The sequence below is a fragment of the Struthio camelus genome, chromosome Z (assembly GCF_040807025.1).
Source record: "Struthio camelus isolate bStrCam1 chromosome Z, bStrCam1.hap1, whole genome shotgun sequence".
NCBI classification, from domain to species: domain Eukaryota; kingdom Metazoa; phylum Chordata; class Aves; order Struthioniformes; family Struthionidae; genus Struthio; species Struthio camelus.
This window is the reverse complement of record NC_090982.1, coordinates 45,787,200-45,813,875: the sequence shown is the minus strand read 5'-3', so window position 1 is coordinate 45,813,875 and position 26,676 is coordinate 45,787,200. Positions and strand designations below refer to the sequence as shown.

The window sequence follows — 26,676 nt, the reverse complement described above, 5'->3', positions numbered from 1 at the left end:
GGTTCTATCAAGTGGTAAGGCAATAAAACTTGCTGGCCTAACTCATGAAGCTTACAGAATGCCTGCTGCTCTTCAACAGTATTAATCAGATTCTTTGGAAAAATGAGCCAAGTTTGGTCCTTATGAACTGTTGAGATGCTATCTTCAGCTCATGGTAGCTTCACTAGGAGAAGATTGTATAAACTGTTGATAACTGGAAACAAGTTAGTGTAGACTCCCTTTCTGCCATTTCAGGGTAGCTTGAGTGCTTCTGCTTTCTCTGTCTGGTTTTGACTGTTGAAAGGGCTTTGTCCCCCGCAACCCCTAATATGTCTTTTATTTGCATCCACTGTGCCCGTTATCTCTCTACGTAGTATACTAAGTAAGTTTTCCTCTTTTAGTGTATTTCAAGCATTTGCTCGCTTTACCTTGTAATTGTACATGAAGGAGATATACATGTTCTACTTTTTAATTTTAAAATTAATATGATCCTGGGAGCCTTTTTTGCTGCTGTTCTACCAACTTGTTTTAACTTGCTAACGACAATGTTGGTAAATAATTGCTAACTGGCTTTTGTGTGGCATTCTGAAGATACCATACAATCACGTAATATATAGTTCCTGTTTCAAAGAGTGTATAATGAGACCTGCAGGAGATAAAATGAAAAGGAAAAATCTTAGAGGAGGAGGAAACGAAGGAGAAATGTAGGAAGGGAGTATTGTTATAGAGCTATCTAAAAGCTTGTTTTTGTAATGAGCTTGTATATTAAAGTAAAAAAAACTTTCAAAGCAATGTTTGTGTGCACTACTACATGATTCCTTTGTTGTTAGGATTTTCATTTCAATATGTATGTTTCAATGTATGTTGAACTATCTGTTTCCGTTTAAAGATGAACCTAGTTTTTCTAGGTCTCTTACTATCTCTTCGATTGTATTCTGAATCTCAGCTAACATTATTACCTTTGTAAAGGTGATCTGTTAACTGAGACTGCAACTTTTGATTAAAACTACTGTGTGAATATTATGAGTATGCATCTGAACTTTCTAAGTAGCCAGTAAAGATGTGAAATGTTAATTTCAGTAGAATCTTGAACACAATTTGATAAGTTGTCGTTAATGATTACTGTGTTTAACCTTCCGAGTTTTCAATTTCTAAGACAGAAATTGTTTTTTTCCAAGTAGATTTAAGCATCAGTAGGTTTAAAAAACGCTGTCTGAGTCTCACCAAAACTTTTAACCTTTGGTTATCATTTATTCATAAGTATTCTTTATTGTTCATGTCCATAGCATGAAATTCTAGATTTCTTTCTGTAAATGTGTTCTAATGTATGATTATGGGGGATAGAAGTTAAGCCAATGCCACTGTGACAACATTGTTGCTTTTGTTTAATCAGCTGAATATTTTTTGTGTAGTTTTGCATCTCATGTAAAGATTTAGGGGAAAAAAAGTAATATTGTAAGTTGGTCATTCCTGTAGAATATTGCTTCATATCACCTACAAATTTAGAATTGCAGACTACTGATGCGAAGCTCATAAGAGTATTTTCTTTTGAATCTAATTAATCATTTTCCTTTTTTTTTTTTTGAAAGTCAACCAGATCTAATAATCCTTTCAACAGAAGAGTAATTTGCAACGTGCTTTTGTCTCTATGTGGTTCCATTGTGATATTCTTATTTTTAGTAAAGTGTTCTTTTTACTGCTTTGAAAGTTGTGGTCGGTAGTGAAAGCTGATTGTGCTGTACAGGAGAGCTAATACAACTCGATTACATGCAGAATAAGAAGAGAGAAAAAAAACTTGTTTCTGAGTAATCATTCTTCTAGTACAAAGTATCTCCAAGATTGTTGTGTAGCTGAGAAGTATAAATAGGTATCGCTTCTAAAATATTTGGTATCGCTTTGCTCCCTCCTATGATCTCATTTGTCTTTAGTGCTCTGTTGCCATCTTTTTCTGAAGCTGTAATCTTATAAAAAGGTAGTGTGTTCGTTTTAATGGAATTAATATGTGGAGTTTTGAAGGTCATATTGTGACTCTGCCACCTTACAACTAAATAGTCTTACCAGGCTTCTGAGTGCTGAAGTTTTGGCCTATTTAATTACACTAAAGCCCTTTTAACTCCTTAATGAAGTGGGGGGAAAAAAGCCCCCCACCAAACAAACCTCACAACACTCTTTAAATACAAGATATTAGTAAGACTTCATTTGAACAGTATTCTTTTGTTACCTTTAGCTATATAATTCGTTGTGTAATTAAGCCTTCCAGACTAGTGGTCTGTGAAGTATGTTACTTGAAGGAGAATGAAGTTGAAAAAGGCTGAAATTATTTGCTGTTAATCCAGTATTATTTCCTTTAAATAAAGGGATCTTGAGGAAGAGAAATGTACAATGTATAAAGTGGAAAGCATCTAATTTTTACCTGAGACACTGCTGCTAAGAAAAAACACTGGGACTTGGTAGTACTTGAATATTTCTAGGTTTGGCAGACTGGCAATTTTTTGGATTGCTTTTCTGCTGCCTTAAAGAATATGATCTCATAGCGGTAAAAATCTCTACTTCTCAATAAGCATATTTATCAAACAGTGGAAGAAGCTTGATGGAGAGAAAGACTTAAAAATGAAAGTGGGAAAGGGAGCACAAAGGATGAACGAGAAGTGAGTCATATATTGCAGTTACTGTACATACTGAGCTTAAGCTATAGCTAAGAATCTTTTCTCTGACTAGTTCTGATGAGGATTCCTTTCAAAATCAGGAGGATGAAGGCTTGAAAATTTTGTGATGTATTCTGAAAGGTTTGAGGACAGCAACTTTGAGAAGTATTTCCTAATCACCTCAATATTATTTCTAGCTCACCTTACTTTCCATTCTCATCCTTGTTTTTTGGGTTCCATAAAAGGACGTGTTTAACATAGTTTTTTGTCTTGCTATTTTGTTCTCATGAGACACTCCAAATTTTGTCCATTCATTTCTCATTTGTTCTGCTTTGGTCTGCAACGTGTAATTTCAGCACAGTTCAGCTAATCCAGTATATTGTTTTCAGCTTTGCTAATTTTTCATGGATTTTTTTTCCACTAGTTTTCCACTGGAGTTATGTTATTTCAGACAGTTTGAAGAGCTGTGTACAATAGATGGCATTTGTTGTTGTTAGGTGTTTTTTCGTGTAAGGCTATCAAAAGGCTGCTGTCTTTAAGATTTTTGCCCAGCTGTGTGATCATGAGGAATTCACAAAGTGACTTCTGGCTTTTGTTGTTCCTTTTCCATCTTTTCCTGAGGGACCAGGTACCATGATGCGAGATCTAGCTGAGGTTCTCAATTCAAATCAAGTTGTAACACTTGGTTTCCTCGAACATACAGAGGCCAGCTCTGTAAAGGAGGTTCTATTGTTTTTTGTCCTTCAAGGAATCCTTCACTTTGTGAATGTTATTTTTAATAAGCAGCTAGAACTGAAGCCATTTATGGTAAAACATCGCTCTATGTTGGAGACTTGACCTGGTTATTTAGTGCATAAAGGAAAATAATTTGTATAATTTTAGTTTTTCCTTTTTTTTTTTTATGATCACTTTGAGCTAAAACCTTGAGCTTTCACAAGTAAATATCCAGCTAGATATGGAACTACTTTTGCACTGTTCTGAAATTGTTCCAGAATTAACAAGATCTGGTAGCAAGGGTATGTGCAAGTGTCACCTTTTATTACAGTGTATCTTGGTAACAGAGGCCATGAGTGGGCTGATGAAATTGGATACAGCACCATAATTCTGTGAGAGCGCTCTGTCCCTTGGTATAATCCTTGCTCCTTGGGGATAGTCCGCCAGAGATGCTGCTTCTCAAATGGCAAGAGACCTGCAATCACTGGACTTTAAGGACCTTTGAACCTCTCGCCATCCAGTTTAACCTGACAGCTGTTGACTAAGGATATGTTGCCAGTGTGAGTGGCAAGATTTCCCAGCTTTTTCTTTCTACAATGTTTGCTGGAGACAGCACTGGAGAGGAGTGAGGTACACAACCAAATACCTTATCTTACTGCATGTACACCAGCTTGGATTTTGTAGTAGCATTGTTGGGCACAATATGGTGAACCCAGGAGTGAATGAGACCTAACAGCTGACATTATACATCCGTGTTTTTTGGGTTTTTTTGCTTCTGAACTCTCCTGCAGCTGGCTGAGGGTTTTCATGTGCTCCAATGCACAGTCAAGCATAGTGTAAGGCATCCCGTTTGATCTGAAGTTACTAAGATATTCGAAGAGGAGTAGAGACCATTTCTAAAAATCATTGATTTAGGATTTTATAGTGCCAAACCAGCAGTAATTAGATTTCACCTACAATTCAGTTCTCTGCAAATCATAGAGGAATGGTATGATACCCTTCTGTCAGGCTAGTTTAGTAGCTTAGTAGACACGTTTTGCACTAGCTCAAATGTTGCCTAGGGGATTAATTCTGGATAGAATACACTGTAATCAATGGCTTCTTCACAAATCTGTCAAAGCAATGAGTAGTTTAATGACATCTGTCTCATGACAGAAAGGTTCATTTTTCTGAATTGAGGAGGGGGCAAGATAATCTGGGCTATTATCCTTACTTCAGTATCTATGAGCAGCTGCAGAGCTTTGACATAAGTTGTCTTAAGCCTGTTAGGGCCAAAATCTGCAGCTCTTTTAAAGATAAAATTATAATTTTCTTTCTTAGGAGGTTTTGCAAGGACAGATTGGTTACCTTTCCAAAAAATCACTTTACAAGTGTGCTTACTGCTTCTTTTTGAACATAGCATAATAATCCATAGTTAAAGCTATGTTATTACATGTATTGTATGATAAAGAATACATATACAAAGGCTGAAAATTTTTGGCAGAGCCTTGTGTATGTAATTGTATTTAACTGGAAGATGACAAGAAAGATAGCTTGGCTGAGAAGGAAATTTGGTATAAGATGCTGAAATGGAAAGTTGTCCTGATCGTGTGAAGCAATTGATAAAAGATTTAGACAAAAAAAAGGGTATCTTGCAGACCTAAAAAGACTACTATGGATTGAGGTAATGTTTTAATATTCTAATTTGGCAACTTCAACTTTTTTTTTGTTTATTTGTTTATTTTATCTGTGTTTTTATCTGTGTTACCCATATAGGTACAAAAATCAATCTAGACAATTGTCCAATGTAATGACAAAGAAAGAACTTTGATAGTTTTTGACTTTTGAATCATATACATTTCAATTACATTTTGTATTTATATGAGTTCGTAGGTAAATAATATATTCATATATAATTATGCACTGACACAGTAAAAAGGCAGTTGAGACAAGGGTGTTTCGAACTGTCAATGAAAATTTTTTTAAACAAGAGAAATATGCCAGCATTTAAAATGAGGCCAAACCTGTCTGTGGCAGTTCATACATTGTTAATAAGCACATTTCCTCCCCTGAAAAAAGTGCCCTTTTAGCTTTAAACATATTTAATTGGATGAGATAGTGTATGCAAGAGTTTCATACGTTCTCATTGAAGAGAAACCTCTGTAGTATTAACTTTAAGGGAGATGGACAGGATGAGTGGTTATTCAATCAAACATTAGGAGTCTTTTCCTCTATTAAAAAGCAGAATGCTTAATCAAGCAGAACCCTTCTGTTCTTAGCCTAATAGGTTAGGTAGCTTAGGAAAAACCTGTGACATTGCGTACCAAGAACTGCATCTTTAATTTCCAAGACCCTGGCTGCTTTAGGCTGAATAAACTTTTTGAAATTGTTTTTTAGTGTTAATCTCAGTGTTCAACTGCCTGATAAATTTACTGTGTTTCAGATGACCTGTGGTAACTGCCATGAAATGTGCTATCTGTAAGAAATTCAAGGTTGTTTTGACTAAGTTAAATGTGTAGTATCTCCCTCTTGATTTTCATGAAGGAAGAGCTGTTGCAAAGACAAAGACGAGCTTGGCTGACACACGGTAACTGAGGCATCTTGACTCCTGAAACATCAGTTGAAGTGAACATGAAATAAATATTTAAGTGAAAAATCGTCCTGCCAAAAAGGGTGATTTCAAAATGAACAGAACCCAAGTTCCTCTGCTTGTAGATAGGTGATGGCTGTAGAACTAACTTTGACCAAATGGGCAAATTCTGTTTTGGCAGGTTTTAATGGGAGAGGAGATGAGGGATGTGGGAGAGTTCATAGCAACTTAATCTCTTATTCCTGCTCTTTTTGTGAGCTTAAAGCTATTTTTCAGGAAGATTTCTGTTTTTATGAGTAGGAATTTTTTACTGCTTGTGCTAATAATACTTGCAGCCTTATCTCAAAACTGACTCCCTGCTAACTGCAACAACAGTTGGCATTTCACTGAAAGTTTATTTGGGAAATCTGAAAATAAAGCAACGAATAAGCTGAGGGATGAATGTCTGTTTAGATGTAAGGACTGGCTCTTAAGGACTGAAGAGTGTCATTTGTTTTTGAGTAAAATTGTTATCATTATCGAAAGAAAAAAGTAGATTTCATTTGCAACTAATTGCACCCTAAAACTTTCTGTGAACTTAATCTATTTTGTTCTCAAAACTCATTTTTGACTGTCATGCTTCTGAGTTCAAGTACTTCTACAAATTTTGATGTTTTGGACTTATTGTTAAATTTTCTCTTAAAAAAAGAAATGCTTAAAGTGCCTTTTTCTCATAACAGTGCTTGCAAATTAAAATGTTTTTAGTTACTGGTCGGTGGTCTTGTTGATAAACTAGTGGTAGTCTGTCCTAAGTATTTTTATATTTACTGAGGTTCTTAATAGACTTTCTTTAGAAGTTGTGGTTGAAAAATTACACAAATCAGTTGATACAGTTTTAAAAATTATATCTTTCTCAAAACTGCACAAATTCAGGATTTTCAATGCACAATACTTTAACATGTTTTTAGGGGAGTTGCAGCAATAGTGCAGACATTGTGAAGCCATCCTTATCAGATGCTTGTATTCGATGCTTTAGTTGCAATAAAAATTTCTAATGCTAAAATGAAGAAACTTGCAATGAGACATTTAAAGAAATTTCTGGGTTCTATGCAAAAGTTGGTTTGTAATGAAAGTGTTATAAAATATGCAAAAGAATATGTAAAGGTGTTGGGTTTTTTTTCAAAAGCAAAGAATGGTCATTATGAAGGAATATACTAGAAAAAATTAAGTACAACTGAAAACTGGATTGTATGCATGTACTTGTTGAAGCAATTTTGGAAGTAGAAGATGCATCTTTTCAGTATATTAGTATACTTGCATATTTTTTTTTTCCAGGCGTTGGCCATCCCTTTCAGCCTTTTTATTCGAGGTGCTTTGAGGCATTACTGTAGTTAGTTCAAGGCTGTCAAGGCACAAACTGAAGTGATACGGCATACTTGAAGTCTTTCTGTTCTTCTGAACCAGATTTTTTTTCCCTTCTAAATGCAGATTAATAAAGCCTGCACTACAAGAGGAACAAGGAAAGGATTTTAGTGAAGGCACTTCCTGATCCTGAAAAAGTCAGGGGGCTTCAAGCCCATCTTGGACTTCAGAACACCTCACAACTTTGTGGTAAAATAAAAATTTAAAATAGTGCCTTTGGACTTAATCCTCTTATCCTTAATTGGAGAGTAGTTATGTGCTCCAGAATAGGATATATGTGCCACTAGAAATCCATCCAAGTCATAGGAAGTTTGTGTATCTGGAATACGTAGTAGGTACCTAGCATTTTTTTTAAAAGTCTTGTCTTAGGTTGATGTTGGTTTTCTGTGTTCTCAAAATTTATAGTTCTTGCTGTGCTGTTGTCTGTGTTTGTGAATGCTGTTTTCTTGAGGGTGTTACATGGTTTGTTTTTGAGGAAGCCACACAAAGATCCTATTTCCTGTGAGAGTGGAGGGATGAATTACATGCATATAGCCTACCTAATTTTCTGCCTTTTACTTTTGCATGAGCTATGGTTATATAATAAAGATATATCTGGACAGTTGGAGGAGAGAACTGATAAGCATGCGTGAGTTCCCTTACCTTTATTAACAGATGTAAAGAGGTTTGACTTTAGGTCTCTCATTAGGAAGGACATTGCTGGAGTGATGCAGAATTCTGAAATGTCAAGTGAGGATAATGAAATATTTTCTTTATCATGAAATTATCGTTTTTAATTACTTGCATGTTAATCGAAATTGTCAGTCATTACTGCTTTTAGAAAGAATGAATAATTTTAACATTATGAGTCTATTTCTAAATTAAGCATTTAGCCTCCTCTTTAAGTACTATTGTGATTGTAGCATAATTTCATTTTTGCGTTGGTTGAATCCCCACTGAGTTCTTATGATACCATTAGTTTATTGATAGTTTCCCTTTTTTATTTCTTGATATCACAGATTTGATTTTTATAATGAAGAAACTGATTTGTGTGTAACAGATTCTATTTCTACCTCTTATTTTATACCTTATGAAAGCAACACAAATATCTATTTTTTTGCTTGAGATTTCAATTTGATATTAGATTTCAACTAATTCCTCTGCAGGACTTTTTTCGTAAATTGGAAAAGCAGTCTTGTTTATGTGGAGATACAAAATGTTAATCTGTGTTTATATTTGGTTATATGCATGGAAGATTAACATTCTACTATATAAAGAACAATTTAATTAGGTTACAAGAGTTGTTGCCAAACTGTAAATTCCTTTTTTCTTACATCTGTGACAGTATTGGTAGCTAGTATCTGGTCTGATTCATAAATTTACCAGAAACTTAGCTGCATGTAATGCAGAGGACCATATTTACATCATTTAGCTTACCAGTTAAGTAAGCTAAATAGTTTCCCTAGAACCAATTTCCCTAGAACCTGGGCTGACAGACAGCTCTCCTGTGTGAGGTGTGCTGTGGTTGACCAATTGCGTCACCAGATAAAGGAGTTACAGGAGGAGGTTAGTAGGCTGCGTAGCATCCGAGAGGATGAGCGGGAGATTGACAGGGTGTTCTCGGAGATTGTTCAGCTCCGGGAGTCCCCTGCCCCCACTGCAGCGGAGGTGTCAGAGGGCTCAGCACCGTGTGTAAAGGTGCATCATAACACTGTTGAAGAGGGCTGGAAGCTGGTGACCTCTCGCAGAAGGAGAAAGGCTCTTGCTCCTCCTCAAGACTTACCCTTGAAGAACAAGTTTAGCGCCCTCCAAGCCGAGGAGGAGCTGGGCATGGCTCCAAGGGAGGCAACTGGCCTGGCAGACCCTGTGCCGTGCAGGAACCCCCGGAAGAAACGGCGAGTGATTGTTGTGGGTGACTCCCTGCTGCAGGGGACAGAGGCACCTATCTGCCGACCTGATCTCTTGTCCAGAGAGGTTTGCTGCCTGCCAGGGGCTCGAATAAGAGATGTCGTGGAAAGACTGCCAAGGCTTGTCCATGCATCAGACTACTACCCTCTGCTGATCTTCCATGTGGGTGCTAATGACACGAAAGGCAAACTGGAAACCATCAAACGGGACTTCAGAGCTCTGGGAATGGTGGTGAAGGGTCTGGGAGCCCAGGTGGTTTTCTCCTCAATCTTGCCTGTGAGGGGAAAGGACAGGAGGAGGAGTAGACGAATTTTCCAAGTTAACAGCTGGCTGCGCCGCTGGTGTTGGCAACAGGGCTTTGGTTTCTATGACCATGGGACCCTGTTTGAAGATCAACAGCTGATGGGGAGAGACGGGATCCACCTTACCAAGCGGGGCACGCGCGTCTTTGCCAACAGATTGGCCAGCCTGGTAAGGAGGGCTTTAAACTAGGCAAGATGGGGGAAGGGGAGTGGTATAGTGGCAGGGGAGTCAGTAAAACACCGTTCAAGTCAGGATGCCTCCAGCGGGTGCATACAACCAGGGGAGACAGCATGCAACATGGCTATGGAGGATCCTCTTGCACCTCTTCTGGGAAGCCTGCGTGCTTGACTGGCTCTCTCAAATGCCTGTATACCAATGCACGCAGCATGGGGAATAAGCAGGAAGAGTTAGAGATCTGTGTGCGGTCGCAGGGCCATGATCTCATTGCAGTGACAGAGACATGGTGGGATAGTTCACATGACTGGGATGCTGTCATGGATGGCTATGTGCTTTTTAGGAAAGACAGGCCAGGAAGGCGAGGTGGTGGAGTTGCTCTTTATGTGAGGGAGCAACTAGAATGTATGGAGCTCTGCCTCGGGGTGGATGAAGAGCAAGTTGAGAGCCTATGGGTAAGGATTAAAGGGCAGGGTAACATGGGTGACACTGTTGTGGGGGTTTACTACAGGCCACCTGATCAGGAGGAAGTTGTCGATGAGGCCTTCTACAGACAGCTGGAAGTAGCCTCACGATCACAGGCCCTGGTTCTCATGGGAGACTTCAAGCACCCTGACATCTGTTGGGAAGACAGCACAGCTAGGCACAAACAGTCAAAGAGGTTCCTGCAGAGCATTGATGATAATTTCTTGACCCAGGTGGTGGAGACGCCAACGAGGAGAGGTGCAATGCTAGACCTTGTACTAACGAACAAAGAAGGTCTAGTTGGAGATGTGAAGGTTGGGGGCAGCCTTGGCTGCAGTGACCATGAGATGGTGGAGTTCAGGATCCTGCGAGGAGGGAGCAGGGCAATGAGTAGGATTGCAACGCTGGACTTCAGGAGAGCTGACTTTGGCCTCTTCAGGGACCTACTTAGGGGAATCTCATGGGGTAGGGCCCTAGAAGGAAGAGGGGTCCAAGAGAGCTGGTTAATATTCAAGCGTCACTTCCTCCAGGCTCAGGATCAGTGCATCCCTCTGAGGAAGAAGTTCAGCAAAGCGGGCAGGAGACCTGCATGGATGAGCAAGGAACTCCTGGCCAAACTCCAGCAGAAGAAGGAAGTGTACAGAATGTGGAAAAGGGGACAGGCCACTTGGGAGGAATACAGGGACGTTGTCAGAGCGTGCAGGGATGCGACAAGGAAGGCTAAGGCCCAGTTGGAATTAAATCTGGCAAGGGATGTCAAGGACAACAAGAAGGCCTTCTTCCAATACATCAATAGCAAAAGGAAGACTAGGGAAAACGTGGGCCCGCTGCTGAAAGGGGCGGGTGCCCTGGTGACAAAGGATACAGAGAAGGCAGAGTTATTGAATGCCTTCTTTGCTTCAGTCTTCACTGCTAAGGCCAGTCCTGAGGAATTCCAGACCTTGGAGACAAGAGAGGAAGGCTGGAGAAAGGAAGACTCTCCCTTGGTTGAGGAGGATCGGGTTAGAGATCTTTTGTCCAAACTTGACATCCACAAATCCATGGGCCCCGATGGGATGCACCCACGAGTGCTGAGGGAGCTGGCAGATGTTATCGCTAGGCCACTCTCCATCATCTTGGAAAGGTCCTGGAGATCAGGAGAGGTGCCTGAGGACTGGAAGAAAGCCAATGTCACCCCAGTCTTCAAAAAGGGCAAGAAGGAGGAGCCAGGAAACTACAGGCCTGTCAGCCTCACCTCCATCCCGGGAAAGGTGATGGAACAGCTCATCCTGGAGGTCATCACTAAGCATCTGGAGGACAAGAAGGTGATCAGGAGTAGTCAGCATGGATTCACCAAAGGGAAATCATGCTTGACCAATCTGATAGCCTTCTATGACAGAATGACTGGCTGGGTAGATGAGGGCAGAGCAGTGGATGTTGTCTTTCTGGACTTCAGCAAGGCTTTTGACACTGTCTCCCATCACGTCCTCCTAGGTAAACTCAGGAAGTGTGGGCTAGATGAGTGGACGGTGAGGTGGCTTGAGAACTGGCTGGATGGCCGAGCTCAGAGGGTTGTGGTGAATGGCGCAGAGTCAAGTTGGAGGCCTGTGGCTAGTGGTGTCCCCCAGGGGTCAGTCCTGGGCCCAGTCTTGTTCAATATATTCATCAATGACCTGGAGGAAGGGACAGAGTGCACCCTCAGCAAGTTTGCTGATGATACTAAACTGGGGGGAGAGGCTAACACACCAGAAGACTGTGCTGCCATTCAGAGGGACCTGGACAGGCTGGAGAGGTGGGCGGAGAGGAACCTCCTGAAGTTCAACAAAGGCAAGTGCAAGGTCCTGCACCTAGGCAGGAATAATCCCATGCACCAGTACAGGCTGGGGACTGACCTGTTGGAAAGTAGCTCTGCCGAAAAGGACCTGGGAGTGCTGGTGGACAACAAGTTAAACATGAGCCAGCAGTGTGCCCTTGTGGCCAAGAAGGCCAATGGGATCCTAGGGTGCATTAGGCAGAGTGTTGCCAGCAGGTGGAGGGAGGTGATCCTGCCCCTCTACTCAGCCCTGGTGAGGCCTCACCTGGAGTCCTGTGTCCAGTTCTGGGCTCCCCAGTACAAGAGAGACATGGCACTCCTGGAGAGAGTCCAGCGGAGGGCTACCAAGATGATTAGAGGGCTGGAGCACCTCTCCTATGAAGAAAGACTGCAAGAGCTGGGCCTGTTCAGCCTGGAGAAGAAGATTGAGAGGGGATCTCATCAACGTGTACAAGTATCTGAAGGGGGAGTGTCAAGAGGATGAGGCCAGTCTCTTCTCCGTGGTGCCCAGCAACAGGACAAGAGGCAATGGGCAGAAACTGAACCACAGGAAGTTCCATCTGAACCTGAGAAAAAACTTCTTCACTGTGAGGGTGACAGAGCATTGGAACAGGTTGCCCAGAGGGGTGGTGGAGTCTCCTTCGCTGGAGATATTCAAAACCCGTCTGGATGTGATCCTGGGCAATATGCTCTAGAGGACCCTGCTTGAGCAGGGAGGTTGGACTAGATGATCTCCAGAGGTCCCTTCCAACCTAAACGATTCTGTGATTCTGTGAACCATTACAGTCAAAGCCCCTTGAGAAGGTATAAGAATCTCCTTTTGGTAAAAACTTGCTTTTTGCCTGGATGTGTAGAGGAAGACCATCTGCTTAACTTGAATTTTTATCAAACCATCCATATTCCCCCTGCCCCAAATCATATGTTTATATCTGACAGTATGTCTAAGGCTGTAGCTCTTTAAATGGGAGGTATTCCTCACAAAGGACTTTCCCATTTAATTAAATGTCTAGGATTGAATAATTGTGAATGCTAGTAGTTTCAGCACCTACTGGTATCTCAAAGGAGATGTGTATTAAATCTCTAGCTGTTGTTACAACTAAATATTTTGATATAATTAGATATGTAGATCCAATTGAGAGCACACTTTCAGTATAGTTTGTCATTTGGTGCTTTGAGCTTAACTTGATACAGCATTTTGTGAAACTTCATTTAAGAAAGAGTTTAAATAATCTTTAAGTTAAGCTAATTGTGTTGTTTAAAATGTTGAACATCTCAATATAGGTCTTATGAAAGAGAGAACAGCATAGTTTTTTTTAGCTGACATAATCCTAACATAAGGCATTATTAAACTTAATAGATCTTGATATTGCTGTGTTCCTTCTCTAGCCCAACATAGACATCTGTTAGACATTATGGTATGGCTTGCTGCGTTTAACTAACAATCGAGAATTAAAGTTTCTTAGCATATAAACACATGAGTCTGAACACAAAAATGTAAATGCATGTGTTCTTTTGATGAATTACTTAACATAAGGTTGCTTCAGCTGTTTATCAAAGTATTCAGTATGGTCTCCCTCCAAATCTCTGTAGTGTTATCCAGATGCTGTTGCCCAAAATGTGTATTTCAAGAGTTTCACTACCCCTTCTCCTCCTCCCACCCTCTCCAAAACTAACCCCAAAAGGAATGTTAAAGGAGATCCGTTCCCCTTTCATTAAAATAGGAAAGCAAAAAGAAAGACTTTCTCTTTACAGCATGTGTTGTAATTCCACAGTGTTATTCAATTTCAGGTCAGTATGTTGTAAACTAATTTTGGCTGATGTTAACTTGACTCAGGTAATTGATAGATTTATTTGTTAATTAGTTATTACTTAAATGTTCATTGCTGAATGTTGGATAGTGCATGTTATTCAGCCTGTGTCCTTTGGTGTTCGTCTGAGGGACGGTAGAGTGTTCATCTGAGGGACGGTAGAGTGTTCCCTCCCCCCTTGCCTCCCCCCCTCCCCCCCCCAAAAGTGAAGCCAAAAACAAGTAAGGAATTTTTTTGATCAGATCATAAAATCACAAATGGTTTAATTGCTTCCTACTATAGCAATCATTTGCGAATGGAGTAGAATACACATAGAATATATGGAAAAAGTAGAATATGAAAATTGAGGTCACACTGGGAACAAGCAGTCTGCAGTACAGGATTAGAATTGAAAACTATTTTAGTAAACTGGAGCTAATATTTCCCTGTCAAAAAATGAAATGCAACAAGCAAATGGAAGCGTTACAAACACATGGAAAAGTAATGTTGGAATGAACCAACTAGTGAATCAGGAAAAGACTAGACATTACGGAAGATCACAAATTCAGAGAGCCATCTTTGCATGGTGCCAAAGAGGCAACTTTAATTTTGGATGAATTAAACAGAAATGTTCTATGTAAAATGCAGGTAGAATAGTCTGCCTTATTTTTTTAGTGGTAAAGGCTTCAGCAAAAATATGGGATCTAGTTTTGGAAAGCAGACTTCAAGAAAGATGAAGAAATAGAAAGGTTTAAGAGGAAACCACTCAAAGAAGAGAAGTTGAAAGATTAACATCTCTTTAGTTTGAGAAGACTGGTGATGGGGAGCACAAGTCTTCAAATGCATACGGTTTTGTTATGAAGAGAATCAGTTGTTTTAATTTGAAGTGGAGAAAAGGAAAAAGAAGTGGGAAGAAATATTTTTTGACGTTAAATAACAAAAATTGTACAGTGGCAAAAATGGGTGCTTGAACTGCAATTTTGGAAGTTTTCAGGAACAGTGAAAGCATCGCTTTCGAAAGTGCTATTTCTGGTTATGGGGTCGAACTAGAGCAACCTTTCTGTGCATTGTTTTTATGGTAATTGATGTCTAGATTTGGCTTTTGCCTCTTCAAAATGGTCTTTGAGGGTCATAGTAAATCAATATATTTTAATGTAGCCATAATGGCCTATATTTTTAGGCCAATCTGTTTTGTACGCGGTGTGTTTTAGTAAACCAACTGGCAAATTGAAAAAAGTGGACTGTTTTGAGGCATCTGAGACCTTTCAATGATCTGAAAACTTACCCATTTTTTTGTGTAATGACTAATTGCCCTAATAAGAGAACAACTTTACCTGCAAGTCCTATCTTTAATGCATCAGAAAAGTGATTTCTTCCAGTTTGTCATACAGAAAAAAAGAATTTCATGTTTAGGAAAAATAGGGTTTTTTTCCTCTGACAGATTTTATTTTGACATTTTGCAAATATTTCCTCTGTTGAAGGGTGAGTGTTTCTGTATCTTTTTACATGAAAAAACTACCTGAGTGATAGATGTTGCAACTTTTTAATGTGTTAAAAGTTTGTAAAGTGATGCATTAAAAAACTGGTAGTATAGGTAGGTTTCTGAAAACGTGTGAAGAGTTGAATAGAGCAAGAATTCTAGTGAGATGGGTACTAGCATATCAGTTCTCTATAAGAATGTACAAGTCAAGATATTTCCTAAAATTGGAAAATTCAGGGATCCTACACCTTTTTATGGCGTATGTAGTGTCTGTTTATTTATGCATAAATATATATAGAAACATACAAAATATCCTGAATCTTAAAAGTCAAAACTTTCCAAATTGGTTGGTATAGTTTGAAATTGAAATTTTTTTTTTCCTTGAGGGTGCTCTGGTACTGGGATTTTCTGGGGCGTATGGATTTTATTTGTTTTGTTTCCTTTCTGAATATGATTATTTGACCCAAGCATAAGTCTGCACGAATGCATTCAATGATACCTCAGAGGCTTATAAAGTTTTTAACTCAAAATTTACCAATAAATTAATCTATTTTTTGTTTCCTCATTTTTCTCATAGAATCTGGCACTATTAAAGGACAATTTTGAGCCAAATGGCATTTAAGATAAAACAGAAGCTTAGACTTCACAGTATTTTGAACAATATTCTATTCTGTATGTATTAGAAGAAAAGTACGATTTGGATGGAATCAGGAGGGCTTTTTGCATTTCAGAAATAATTACTCGTGGAAGAAGGAGGAATGAGGATTGCTTTAAATAATACCCGCAAAGTCAAATTTTCTTTGAAACAAAGCATGAATCAGGTTTGAATAACTTAAACTGGATTGGATATATGATTTTCATGCATAAGACTTTGATTTCCTCTGAAGCTTTTCTCCGTTTCCTAACTTTCTTGTTAAATAAATTTTGGGTAGGACTGAAAGGTGTCTTGAAATTTTGAAAAACATTTAATTTTTTTAAAGCTCATAAACTGATATAAGAGTTGTAGAGAAAACATTAATCTGTCAAAAAGGCATCATGATCATGAGCTTTCACAGTTTGCTGGTGATTAATTTCTGAAGGAATATTAAGAGCAGACTTCTTGGATTAAGGGATTACAGAATGTTTAATTTTTAATAACCAAAGGAGCATCATGACCGGATAATTTTAGATGATAAACTGATTCCCCTCCCCTTTGCTATTATGCCATTTATTTTCAGAACAATTATTCATAGACTCTTCCCAGCTTTAGTAATGCATAGCAGTAATGTATGCAAACTTGTCCAGGTGTGGAGAAAAAGGGTGAGGGAATCTCTGGTTAAAACATCACTTCAGTTAGGCTTTTGACTAAGGAGGCTGTAACGCTCACATGAGAGACCATGAGAGCTTTGAGTAGAACCCCGCTAATGAAATAGTGGTGCCCAGCAACAGGACAGGAGGGAATGGGCACAAGTTCAGAAAGAACTTCCTGCGTTTCAATTTAAGAAAAAAATTTTTTTTTTTCTGTGAGGATACCGGAACAGGTTGTCCAGAGGTTGTAGAGTCTCCATCTTTGGGGATACTCAGAACCTGACTGGACACAGTCCTGGGCACCCTGCTCTAGTTGACCCTGCTTGAAAAGAGGATTTGGACCAGATGATCTCCAGAGATTCCTTCCAACCTCAACCATTCTGTGATTCTGTGAACTAGGCAACCAAATCTAACATAACTTTTTTTTTTCCTAGTGTTTTTGCTAAGCGTTAGAGAAAGAAAGAAATTAGTAGAGAAAGAAATCTTTCTTCCTTAAGAAGAAAAAAGCGTTACACTTGATTTTTATTGAAAGTATTTTTTTAATGGCATTTTAATGCAAGGAGAGAGTATTTTAAATAAAGGAGTCATTTTTGTGGTCCAGTTGGTTTTGGTTTTATTCTGTATTAAAAATTGAGGAAAATAAGCCCATGCTCTCATGGGTTTCTATACAAGATTCATGGAAATCTCTTCTTGCAATATAGAAATAAACACCCATTTTAAGTAGATGGTCTTTGTTCTGTTTGTTCCCTTCATGACCATCCCAAAAGATATGGACCATTCCAGGCCTCAGTAATGTCAATTCATGGAATTTTTTTTAGAATTCTAGCTGTCAGGTGCAACTTCTTAGGCTTCCAACATATTATACAAATCACAGAAATTTTTTTTTGTGGTGTTTTGGCAGCTACCGTGCCAAATGGTGCAATATGCAGTTTAAATACTAATTCGTAATTCCTTTTCCCCTTGTGCACATCATTGTTTAGTAACTAGATAATCTTACTACCAAGTGACTCTTCTTAACATCTTTTAAAGTGATATTTTTCTTGTGCGTCTTCAGATAAGGACCAGTTTTGATTCTCTCCTGGTCCCTCTTTTAATATCTGGAGTTTGTATTGCTTTATCATTCAATTGAGATAAGTTTTGTTTAGGCAACTTTAGTTTTGTTTAGAATTCTGAAATTTTATGCCTCAAATGCTTTTTTTATTCCCAAGACCTTTGAATACCTTTCTCATTGTAGTCTGGTTTCCGCCCACGAGTTCTGATGCGTTTAAGTTTTGACATATATAGAGATGCTTCATTTCCTTTTCTTTAAGGCTCCAAGCATTTTAATGTGTTTGCAATCTTCCCTTGCTTTCACTTTCTTCTCCTTTTTGATGTTTAAGTGAAGCTTACTCTTTGCCAGCAGATTTGCTTTTGTTTGTTCTTTTGCATCCTTCAGTACAAGACTGCTGATGTAATATATTGTTTGGCTTCTTGGCTTGTAACTTTTTTCAGGTGTGGATGTACTTCAGGTAGTTCCCCTTGTTTCTCTTTTTATAACGCTGTTTTGTAACTTAGCCTCTATTCCAGAAGAGAGAAGGAAACTAGCCAGCTTCAAGCAAAGGTGTTGTTTATGCAATTTTGCATTGAAATTGAGCATATGTGCTTTGGAGAAATTGTTCTTGTGAGTTACTGTGGGAAATACTCAACTTATTTGCGAAGGTTTGCCAGAGAGAATCCAGATCACATTCTGGAGTGGATCAAGGGGTCCTTAAAGCAGACTTGAAGAACGGTCCTCCACTGAGCAGTGAAATTTGGTGACCTAGGTTGTTTTGTGTTCACATGTATGGGAGAGGTGATGTTCTGGATAATCCTTTGTCACTGGTAATCCATTGACGTTTATTTGTAGTGAGTTCTGATTTCTCACATCACTTGATGGCATCACTTGTAAAGTCAGCATTGAATGAACTTTAGAAGAATAAGGTACTCTTGTGCCTGGTGCTATTGGTGAATTTGTGTATATATGTTGATATGTATGCATGTACATATGCACATCAGGGAAGCAAGAGGACAATAGTCTGCAATACTGTAGCTCTTCACAGTTTAAGAAACAATTTGCAATAGTGTTCTGGAATTCTAAGATAAAGCTGTTAGGGGTCTGGGTCAACTTTTTCACTTTTTGTTTGTGACTATAGCTAAACTCTTATGTGTGTTCTGGATAACTTGTTAAAGAAGGTGTTTTAAATAAGGACATTAGGTGATAACTTTGTTTTTTAGCTCTAGCTGAAAAAGGTTAGACAACAAGTTAAATTTTTACTACGTGATAGACTAGTCAAAATACTCCATCTCCTACACTTGAATGTATCTGCTTAGTAGATGAGTTTAAATGCCGTATGCTAGATTATTTAAAGAAGATATCAAGTTTATATGAATAGAAAAATATTTGTTCTGGGTTTCAGAGATCCAAATAAGTATGGGGTCAAAAAAAAATCGAGGTTTATCTTTTTAAAATATCTGACAGGCAGGTGGCTAGATTTGCTCTTCTGAAATTGCAACTGTTTGTGCATCCAAGTTACATCCCATTCAGCATTGAGAGCTCAGATCTGCACCTGTTTCTCGTTTATTTCTCTCAAATAAATGAAATGATGGCTTAGGCTCAGCCAGATGGGTATTTCTGAAGTAAAATATTTTGAGTAAAACTTTGCTTTGGAATTTTACTAGTGGGCATCAACATTTTTCTCTTCACACCCCTTTCCCTGAGTTTTGATAACTCTTGCTATGCTATTGCCAGAGACAAGTAATCTGAATAGTGAAAGGAAAATAACTACTTGCTGCTTCTGAAAGAGGGAATGTTATTCATAGTTTTGCCTCATGTTATGGAATAAAAAACACTTAAATATTGTCAAATTGCTTCTCTGTATGATGTAACCACAGTATATTAAGCGGTTGTACTCCACATTTGTGGATGACATTCTTTGTAATGTTTTAGCTTAAATGAAGTCTAGTCCTTTTGTTTCATAATGAATTTAGTGTGGGTTTTGTTTTTTTTTTTTGTTACAGTGGGGTGTTATTTAAGGGTAAGAGTACTTCAGAGGTAACTCCTACTTCAGAAGTACTGCTACTTCAGAAGTAAAATATTTAATTGCATTAATCAATGCTTTTGTATATGCATAACAATTACATCTTATTGAGTATAAGTACTTCAATTCTACTGAAGTAAAACTTGGAAACAAAATATTGACATCTAGCCCAAGTTCCAAAGTCTGTACTGTCAGAAATCTGCCCTATCGTCACTACCTTCATCTGACTGCCATATTACTATACACATGCATAATAAATTTACAGTACATTGTTTCAAGAAGGTATAAAGCGTATGTACCTCTACACAACAGGACCTTTGCTTTATTCTAATATCAAAGAGAAGTAGTCTGGTGATGTATATTGATAATATGCCAATTTTTAAGGTCTAGGATTTTTGTTATGGGTAGATTTGTCACACTACTAATTGAAGTTGTGAAGCATGTGAATATCAATAGGAAGTTGAACAAAGTTCCTGGAAATATTTTTATGTGAATATGTTCTTTGTTTCGCAGATAATTAAATTTTAATGAAGGCATGCATCATTACTAGAAAAGAACTGTATCCATAAGCCTAATATTTCACACAGAGGCATAAGAATTGAGGATTTCTACCGCATAGAAAGAATAAACAAAACATATTTTTGTAATGTTATATTCATGAATGAGAATGATGATTTATTCTGACCTTTCGTGTTGGATCTTCTCAAAGGACAATATTGTATCTGACAGTCCTCTCTTTTTTCAAAGTATATGAGTAGTTCTTATATATATTTCACTACTGTTATGTTTTTAGTCTTATACTTCCTAAAGTATAAGACTAAAGTCTGGACTAAGAACAGTATTGTTTTAGTTTGGTTTTGATTCCACAACAATTATAAAAATATTAACAATTAAATTAATGTTCTATCAAAAGAATTAAAAAAACTAGAATGTAAATAACAATGTAAAACAGAATGTAGATATGACTTTCATAAGTCTGAGGAGGCTCTCACAAACTCTTGCAAAAGTTGTTAAAGATTTTGAAGGCTAATCTAGAATACTATTAACTATTTGTATTGTCTAGTAGTCTAGGAATCCTCAATGTGAAACTGGATAAAAAGAGAGCCTCCCAAAGTGCTTTTAATTGCGCTAGTAAATAACTGACTGCAGCTGGATGCACACAGATATACAAGGAGAAAAGTTATGTGTAGCAGTCATAACAATAGTTCAGCCCAGGAAGCTTTAAAGAAGGGGTTTAAAGGAGGAAAATAACTTGTATGGAAAGCTTATTCAAGCTGTGGTAGGTAATCTTAAGATTCTTATTAGGCAAATCTAACATAGCCTCTGATTTTAGTTTATTCACCTATTGAGAAGTTGCAGTTGACCTTTCCTACTGATTGTGAGATAATAGGGTGGCTGTTAAGGACTGTGAAGTTGAAGATAAGCAACTCAAGTTTGATGCGGAAGAGAAGAGGGAGCCAGTGAAAGAATAATGGGAAAATGGTGACCTAGCCAGTGTTCATAAGGATTCTGGGTATCAGTAGAGCAAAACTGCATTTGCTAAAATTAGAGGAATGTTGCACCAAAAAAAAAGTGCAAGATGGAAGGAGGGTAGCTGAGTGGTTTTTTTTTTTTTTTTTTCCAACTGAATGGAGAGATGGGAAAGATGTTATCCTTGGTGTGTTTGTATCACATTCATAGTTGGGTGATGCATTAATTTACGAGCTTGACTTTGCACTGAAATTGTGTTGTATCTCTCAGGAGAAGTTTAATTTGCTCTTCCTTATTAACTACGAGCATTTTGCTACTACCTCTCAGTCTTGAAAATTTCATTATGTCCAAAGCAGAATCTCAGCACTTCTTTCTCTACTACCAACCGGACTTCATCTTAAAGGTAGATTACAGGTTACCGGGAGAGCTCACTCTGCTCTGACACTTGCTTAGAGGGAGCCCTCCTCTGTACATTTAGAGCTATTGGAGGAAGGGGGAAAAGAAAAGGTCAAAGCTTTTAACTACATAGGTGATTTTTGGGACCATAGAGTTGTACCCAGGTGACAGGCTAACTAATCATCAGTCTGGAAGACTTACAGTTGGGGGGTGAGATTCTGGAAAGAGGTTCAAGTTACAGGTGGTGGTCAAGATAAAGACCTGAGTGACAGAATGAGATTTCTGGTTTGGATAGAAAGAGAGAATTCTAGATGAAGTAGCTTAACCTATGAAGGTGGTAATTGAATTTGAAGGCTGAGATGTGGAAGGAAAAAGGAAACCACTAACAAAACTCTGAGGCATCTCTGTAGAAAACTGGGCAGAGAATGAAGAAAATCTACTAGAAGAAATGCTGAAGGAGTGAATTGATAAGTAATGCGAGGATGTTGTAGGAACTGATAAAAGACAGGATTTCATGAAGAAGTAAACTGTGTCTTACAATGGGAAGGCCAAGGAGGTTGAAGGTAGAGTATTGTTTTTTCTGTGAATTTAGGGGATCATTAGAAATTTTGGCAAGAACTTTTTTCATTGTAAAAGGTGCGTTACTGTTTATTTTGTTTTTTGGATGAAATGAAGAAACTTCAGGAAGCAGTTGTATGTAGTGTGTTCTTTGACCTTGGAAATGGAAAGGAGAAAGGAAATAGAATAGGAGACCCGGAGATGTATGAGACACGAATGTTTTGATACAATTTCCTTTTTCTATACTTAAAAATAAACAAAATTATAAGAAAAAATTCACAGGCTAATAAAGTTGCTTTTTTCAGTTTCAAGACTTTGACTTTCCGTTGGCTAACGATCTAAATGTGCCAAAATGGAAGTAGACATAAGATGATATAAAAATTAGCTGTTCCATATGTGCCTAATAGATTTCAATGTATATGTGACAGTTGCCATAAGGAATCTTGATTAAAATTTTGCACTTAAATAATTTTGGACTTTCCCTTGTAGCAGAGAGAAACTAGTTGCTTCAAAGAACGTACATCAGATATATGTACGTACACAAAGTTTTATTCATTATTTCATTGTTTCTAAATTATGCTTTAAATGGAGGGAAAACAATTGTGGATAAGAATCCAATAGTTCAGTCTGAAAAACCCATTTAGATTAATCTGACTATCTGATTGTGCTTGTAACTATAAAAGGGAATTCTTTAGTAGTTAAGATGTGAAGTTGATTTGTTTTTCTTGTATGGTATTTTCAAAATTCCTTTTCTCTGAAGCATCTGAAAAATAACAGCATAAGAAAAGACCTGCCAAGAATTGATGTTAAGTATCCATTGTTTCTGGTTATGTTTTGCATAGTTATTTGTTGTGGTATGTACCTGTTGTTTTAACATTGTTTTAATGCTTTGTTTGTTTAATTTGTGTGCAACAATATTAAACCTGAAGGGAGAAGCTTATTTCACAAAGATAATCTGGCAAATATATTTTTGCAGGTACCTTCTGATATATAATCCTATGGAACAAGAGCGATTTTCAGTGGTTTCAGTCAATGTGAATTCACCCAGAGTTAAATTATTATCTCCTTTGGGAAAACCTGTTGCTGTCCAGATTAGTGCCGTTTGGGATGGAGCAAATACAGTGTCACATGAAGCATATCAGGTATGCTACTTTAAGTAAAAAGCAATAAAGTATTTTTATTTGAGAGGTACTGTAGCTTCACATTAGAACAAAATGATATTGTAATGAAAAGTACACATGAAATATTGGCAGTTCAGTCTTCTGTAGATAATGTCACTAATTCAGTCATTTTAAGAATAAAAGAAACATATGTATTTAGCATAAATTTAAAAAGTTTCTTAAAGTGATTAGTTATTAAATTTCCATAATATGGTGTATTATAGTGAAAGGGTCACTTATAGCTGCATGAGAAGGAAATGTTGAATGTGTCTTTTTTCCTAAAACTGCAGTTCTAAAACTATTTTTCCCTTCAAGTGGTTATCCGTATGCACAGTCACACGGTTTATATGTGCTCAAGCGCTCCAGCTGGAAGACTTCTTAAGTCTTTAGATATGATGGCTTAAGCAGTTAGTTTCTGAATTTTTGTTTTACATATAGGGAGGCTGGTTGTACTCAAGCTCAACAGATGGCTTTGATTCCACCTCTTATTTCTGATTCTAAACAATGTTTCTGAGAATTTTTGAATTATACCTCATCACAGAAGATTATCCCCAATTATCGCACATCAGAAACTGTGGGGTTTTTTTAATTTTTTAATTCTTAGCATTATAAAAATACCGCACAGATCTCTGTTCTTCTGGTCTTACACTCTTAGTCTTACTCTTTTTGACTTGGGAGACAAGTTGAGTTTGTTTCAGGATCATATGCCTGTAAAGGTTATTCAGTTAATGTTTCTCAGCCTTCCTCCAAAGGGGTAATTATTGATAATTAACATTGTGTGGGAATTGCAGAGGCTGTAGAAGAAAGAGAAAGAAAATTACATATCTATAACTCCATGCTAAGCAGTTTTCCCTTGGAGATCTACCTACTGTATTAACTCTTCTGTGAAAATTGTTTTATAGCTTCTAAATAAGCAGAAACTAAAAGTGAGACAATTTCCTTATGTATTCCTGTTTAAATTTGTGGATTTTTTTTTTAAGTGGTCTGCAGTGTTCCCCACGTGCTACACATGCATAGCAAGTGTGCTTACAGCTGCTAGCTGCAGGTAGCATTCTTTAAGAAGACTGAAAACTGTTACTGCATTAATATGACAGTGATCATGATTCTAATCAAATTGATTTTTTTTATTTGCTAATTTTTCTTCACATGCTTCAGCTATTAATTTTGGAATTTTGTTTATAATTTTGTACTCATTTGTTTATGGGAAATGGGAGAAATTCAACTGTTATATAATTGTGGAAGCGAAAGGAGTTACATTGAGCATGAATCTGGTGCAACAAGTTGATGATTTTCAATTTTTTAATAAAGGATGCTGCTTTACTTCCAACAGATCTCTTTCTTGGCACATCTACCACCTTTGGGGCTTGGAGTTTACCAGCTTTTGGAGATTCAGAGTTCAGAAACAGATTTGGCTGATTATACTATATATATGAGTGGAAGGAATAATATGCAGGTGAAGCCAGACAGGATTTTCACAATAAAAGAGATGCAGAATTCTGTGGATAATATAATTTTAGAGAACGCTTATATGAAACTGTGGTTCTCTGGAATGTCTGGACTACTGGAGGTATGTTGCCTTATAGTTTGAAACACTTGCTTTTTACTTTCTTAGGAACTTTTGCTCTTGTTCATGGAAACCCAAGTGTAGTGAGCCATGTCAAATGTGATTCTCTGTCCTTAGAAAATAAATACAAAAGAAGATGGTAAAAACCATCAAATGAAGGTGGAGTTTGCATGGTACGGAACTACAAGTAACCGGGATAAGAGCGGCGCTTATCTCTTCTTGCCTGATGGAGATGCCAAGGTACATCTTTTCTTTGCACAGATATTCTAATCTTGAGCTAGCTTGAAGCACTCTGCAAATACAGCTTGGAAGAACTAGTTTTCTCCAACACTGAAATGCAGCTGGAAATAATGATGTCAGTTATTGAAATGATTGGCAGAACTTCATATGTCATAATCCTAGATTTGGATAAAAATACAATATTAATTTGAAAGTGCAAATGTATAAAGAATATTAATGATTCAACAAAGAATTTAAGATAGATGCTGCCCTTGCAAGAAATGCACCGAGATGTGACCATTTGCTATCATTAAAACAAGTCAAATTTCACTTCATATGGGAAAAATGTCTAGGAGATACGTATTCATTTCTACTTCTCTTTACTTTTCTGACTCTTAAGAGCTCTTTATTTTGAATGAAATGTTTCCAACTTCAGGGTATAGTACTTTTTAACTGGAAAAAGTATATGTTGTTTAATATAGTAGTTAAGATATTGGATCCCAATTGATGAATGTATGCGCTGAGTACCAAGCAATTGTTTCTAATGTAGTTCTCTAGCATGGCCAGTATTTTCAGCAGAGTAATTGTTGGAGTGAGGCCGCATATTTCTGTTAATTTTCAGATTGGAAATTCAGAAATGACAGTGTTCTTATCTTGCTTTTATTACCAAGAAGAATCTACTGTACCATTTTTGAAACCAAAAAGCTAGCATTTCGGAGAGGGAGTGATGGAATAATAAACAATTTTAAGAAGCTAGCTAGTGTGCAGTGTATTTCTTCTGCCCATTTTCTCTGTGAGAACTTAAGGTGCATATATAAGGCAAACAGAATTCTTTATGGCTGCTCCAGGAAATAAAGCAGAATGGTTGAACTTACTTATGTTACTTAGTTATGTGTGTAAATCGGTCTAGAAGTGGACAGAAGCATTTTCTTTCCTTTTAGAAGTCTCTCCTAGAAACATGCTTTTTGAAATCTGTCAGTTGTCTGCTTTAGACCCTGTTGGGTATTTAGCCCATAATTAATATTTTTGCATCAGTTGTGTTCATCAGGGCTCACTTTATTCGTAATTTTTAAATGCTAGGGTTATATTTGATCTGTGAATACCCGGACAATATTTCCCTCCCCTCCCTGCCACCTTTCATCATGTTCAAACATTATTATTAACATTCCTACATGTTCAAACTTTATTGGTTTTATTTTAGATACTACTTAATCTTCTGCTTAGAAAAGCAAAAACCAGTAAATCTAACAGTTTTATGTAGTTTTCACTGCACTTCTGAATTACTTGTTTTATAAAAATAATCTGGAGAAATCTATACAGAAAAATGGTTTTGATATGAAGAAAAAAGCGTGTCGCATGACTGCAAGCACAGTTAAAAGTAAGATGCATACTGAACTTTTAAAAACATAATATGTTGAAATTACAAGTACATTTTTAGTTAATGTTAAGCTTTTAAGGGCAGTATGTTCAAATTTTGTAACTTTATGCAATAAGAATGAAATCACAATACTCTTAAAAATTCTACTTCCTTAATTTACCCTAAGGCTCACTTGGCTTGCATTTTAATAACATTAATTAAAGTGTCTCACTGGGAATAACAATGCAATTCTCTAGTAGTTTTAAAACACTTTCAACTAATGGTTTCTGTCTTTAGGGAGAGGGGGGGGAAAAAAAAGGGGCCCTCTGTTCAGGGTTCTCAGTGTGAGATGGGTTGACTATGCTTTCAAAGTCCTTTCAGGAAATGGCAGTAGAATAGAGTACAGGCAGGAG

At 37.5% G+C, this 26,676-nt stretch overlaps 1 protein-coding gene across 2 annotated transcripts in view; it reads left to right on the top strand.

Moving 5' to 3' along the window:
- MAN2A1 (mannosidase alpha class 2A member 1) overlaps nucleotides 1–26,676 on the top strand; it is a 125,714-nt gene that overhangs the window by 63,113 nt on the left and 35,925 nt on the right. For both annotated transcript variants that reach the window (XM_068927600.1, XM_068927601.1), the window contains exons 13-15: nucleotides 22,940–23,105; nucleotides 24,454–24,690; nucleotides 24,805–24,927. In XM_068927600.1, coding sequence (XP_068783701.1) covers nucleotides 22,940–23,105; nucleotides 24,454–24,690; nucleotides 24,805–24,927 — 526 coding nt within the window. The remainder of the gene's footprint in view (nucleotides 1–22,939; nucleotides 23,106–24,453; nucleotides 24,691–24,804; nucleotides 24,928–26,676) is intronic.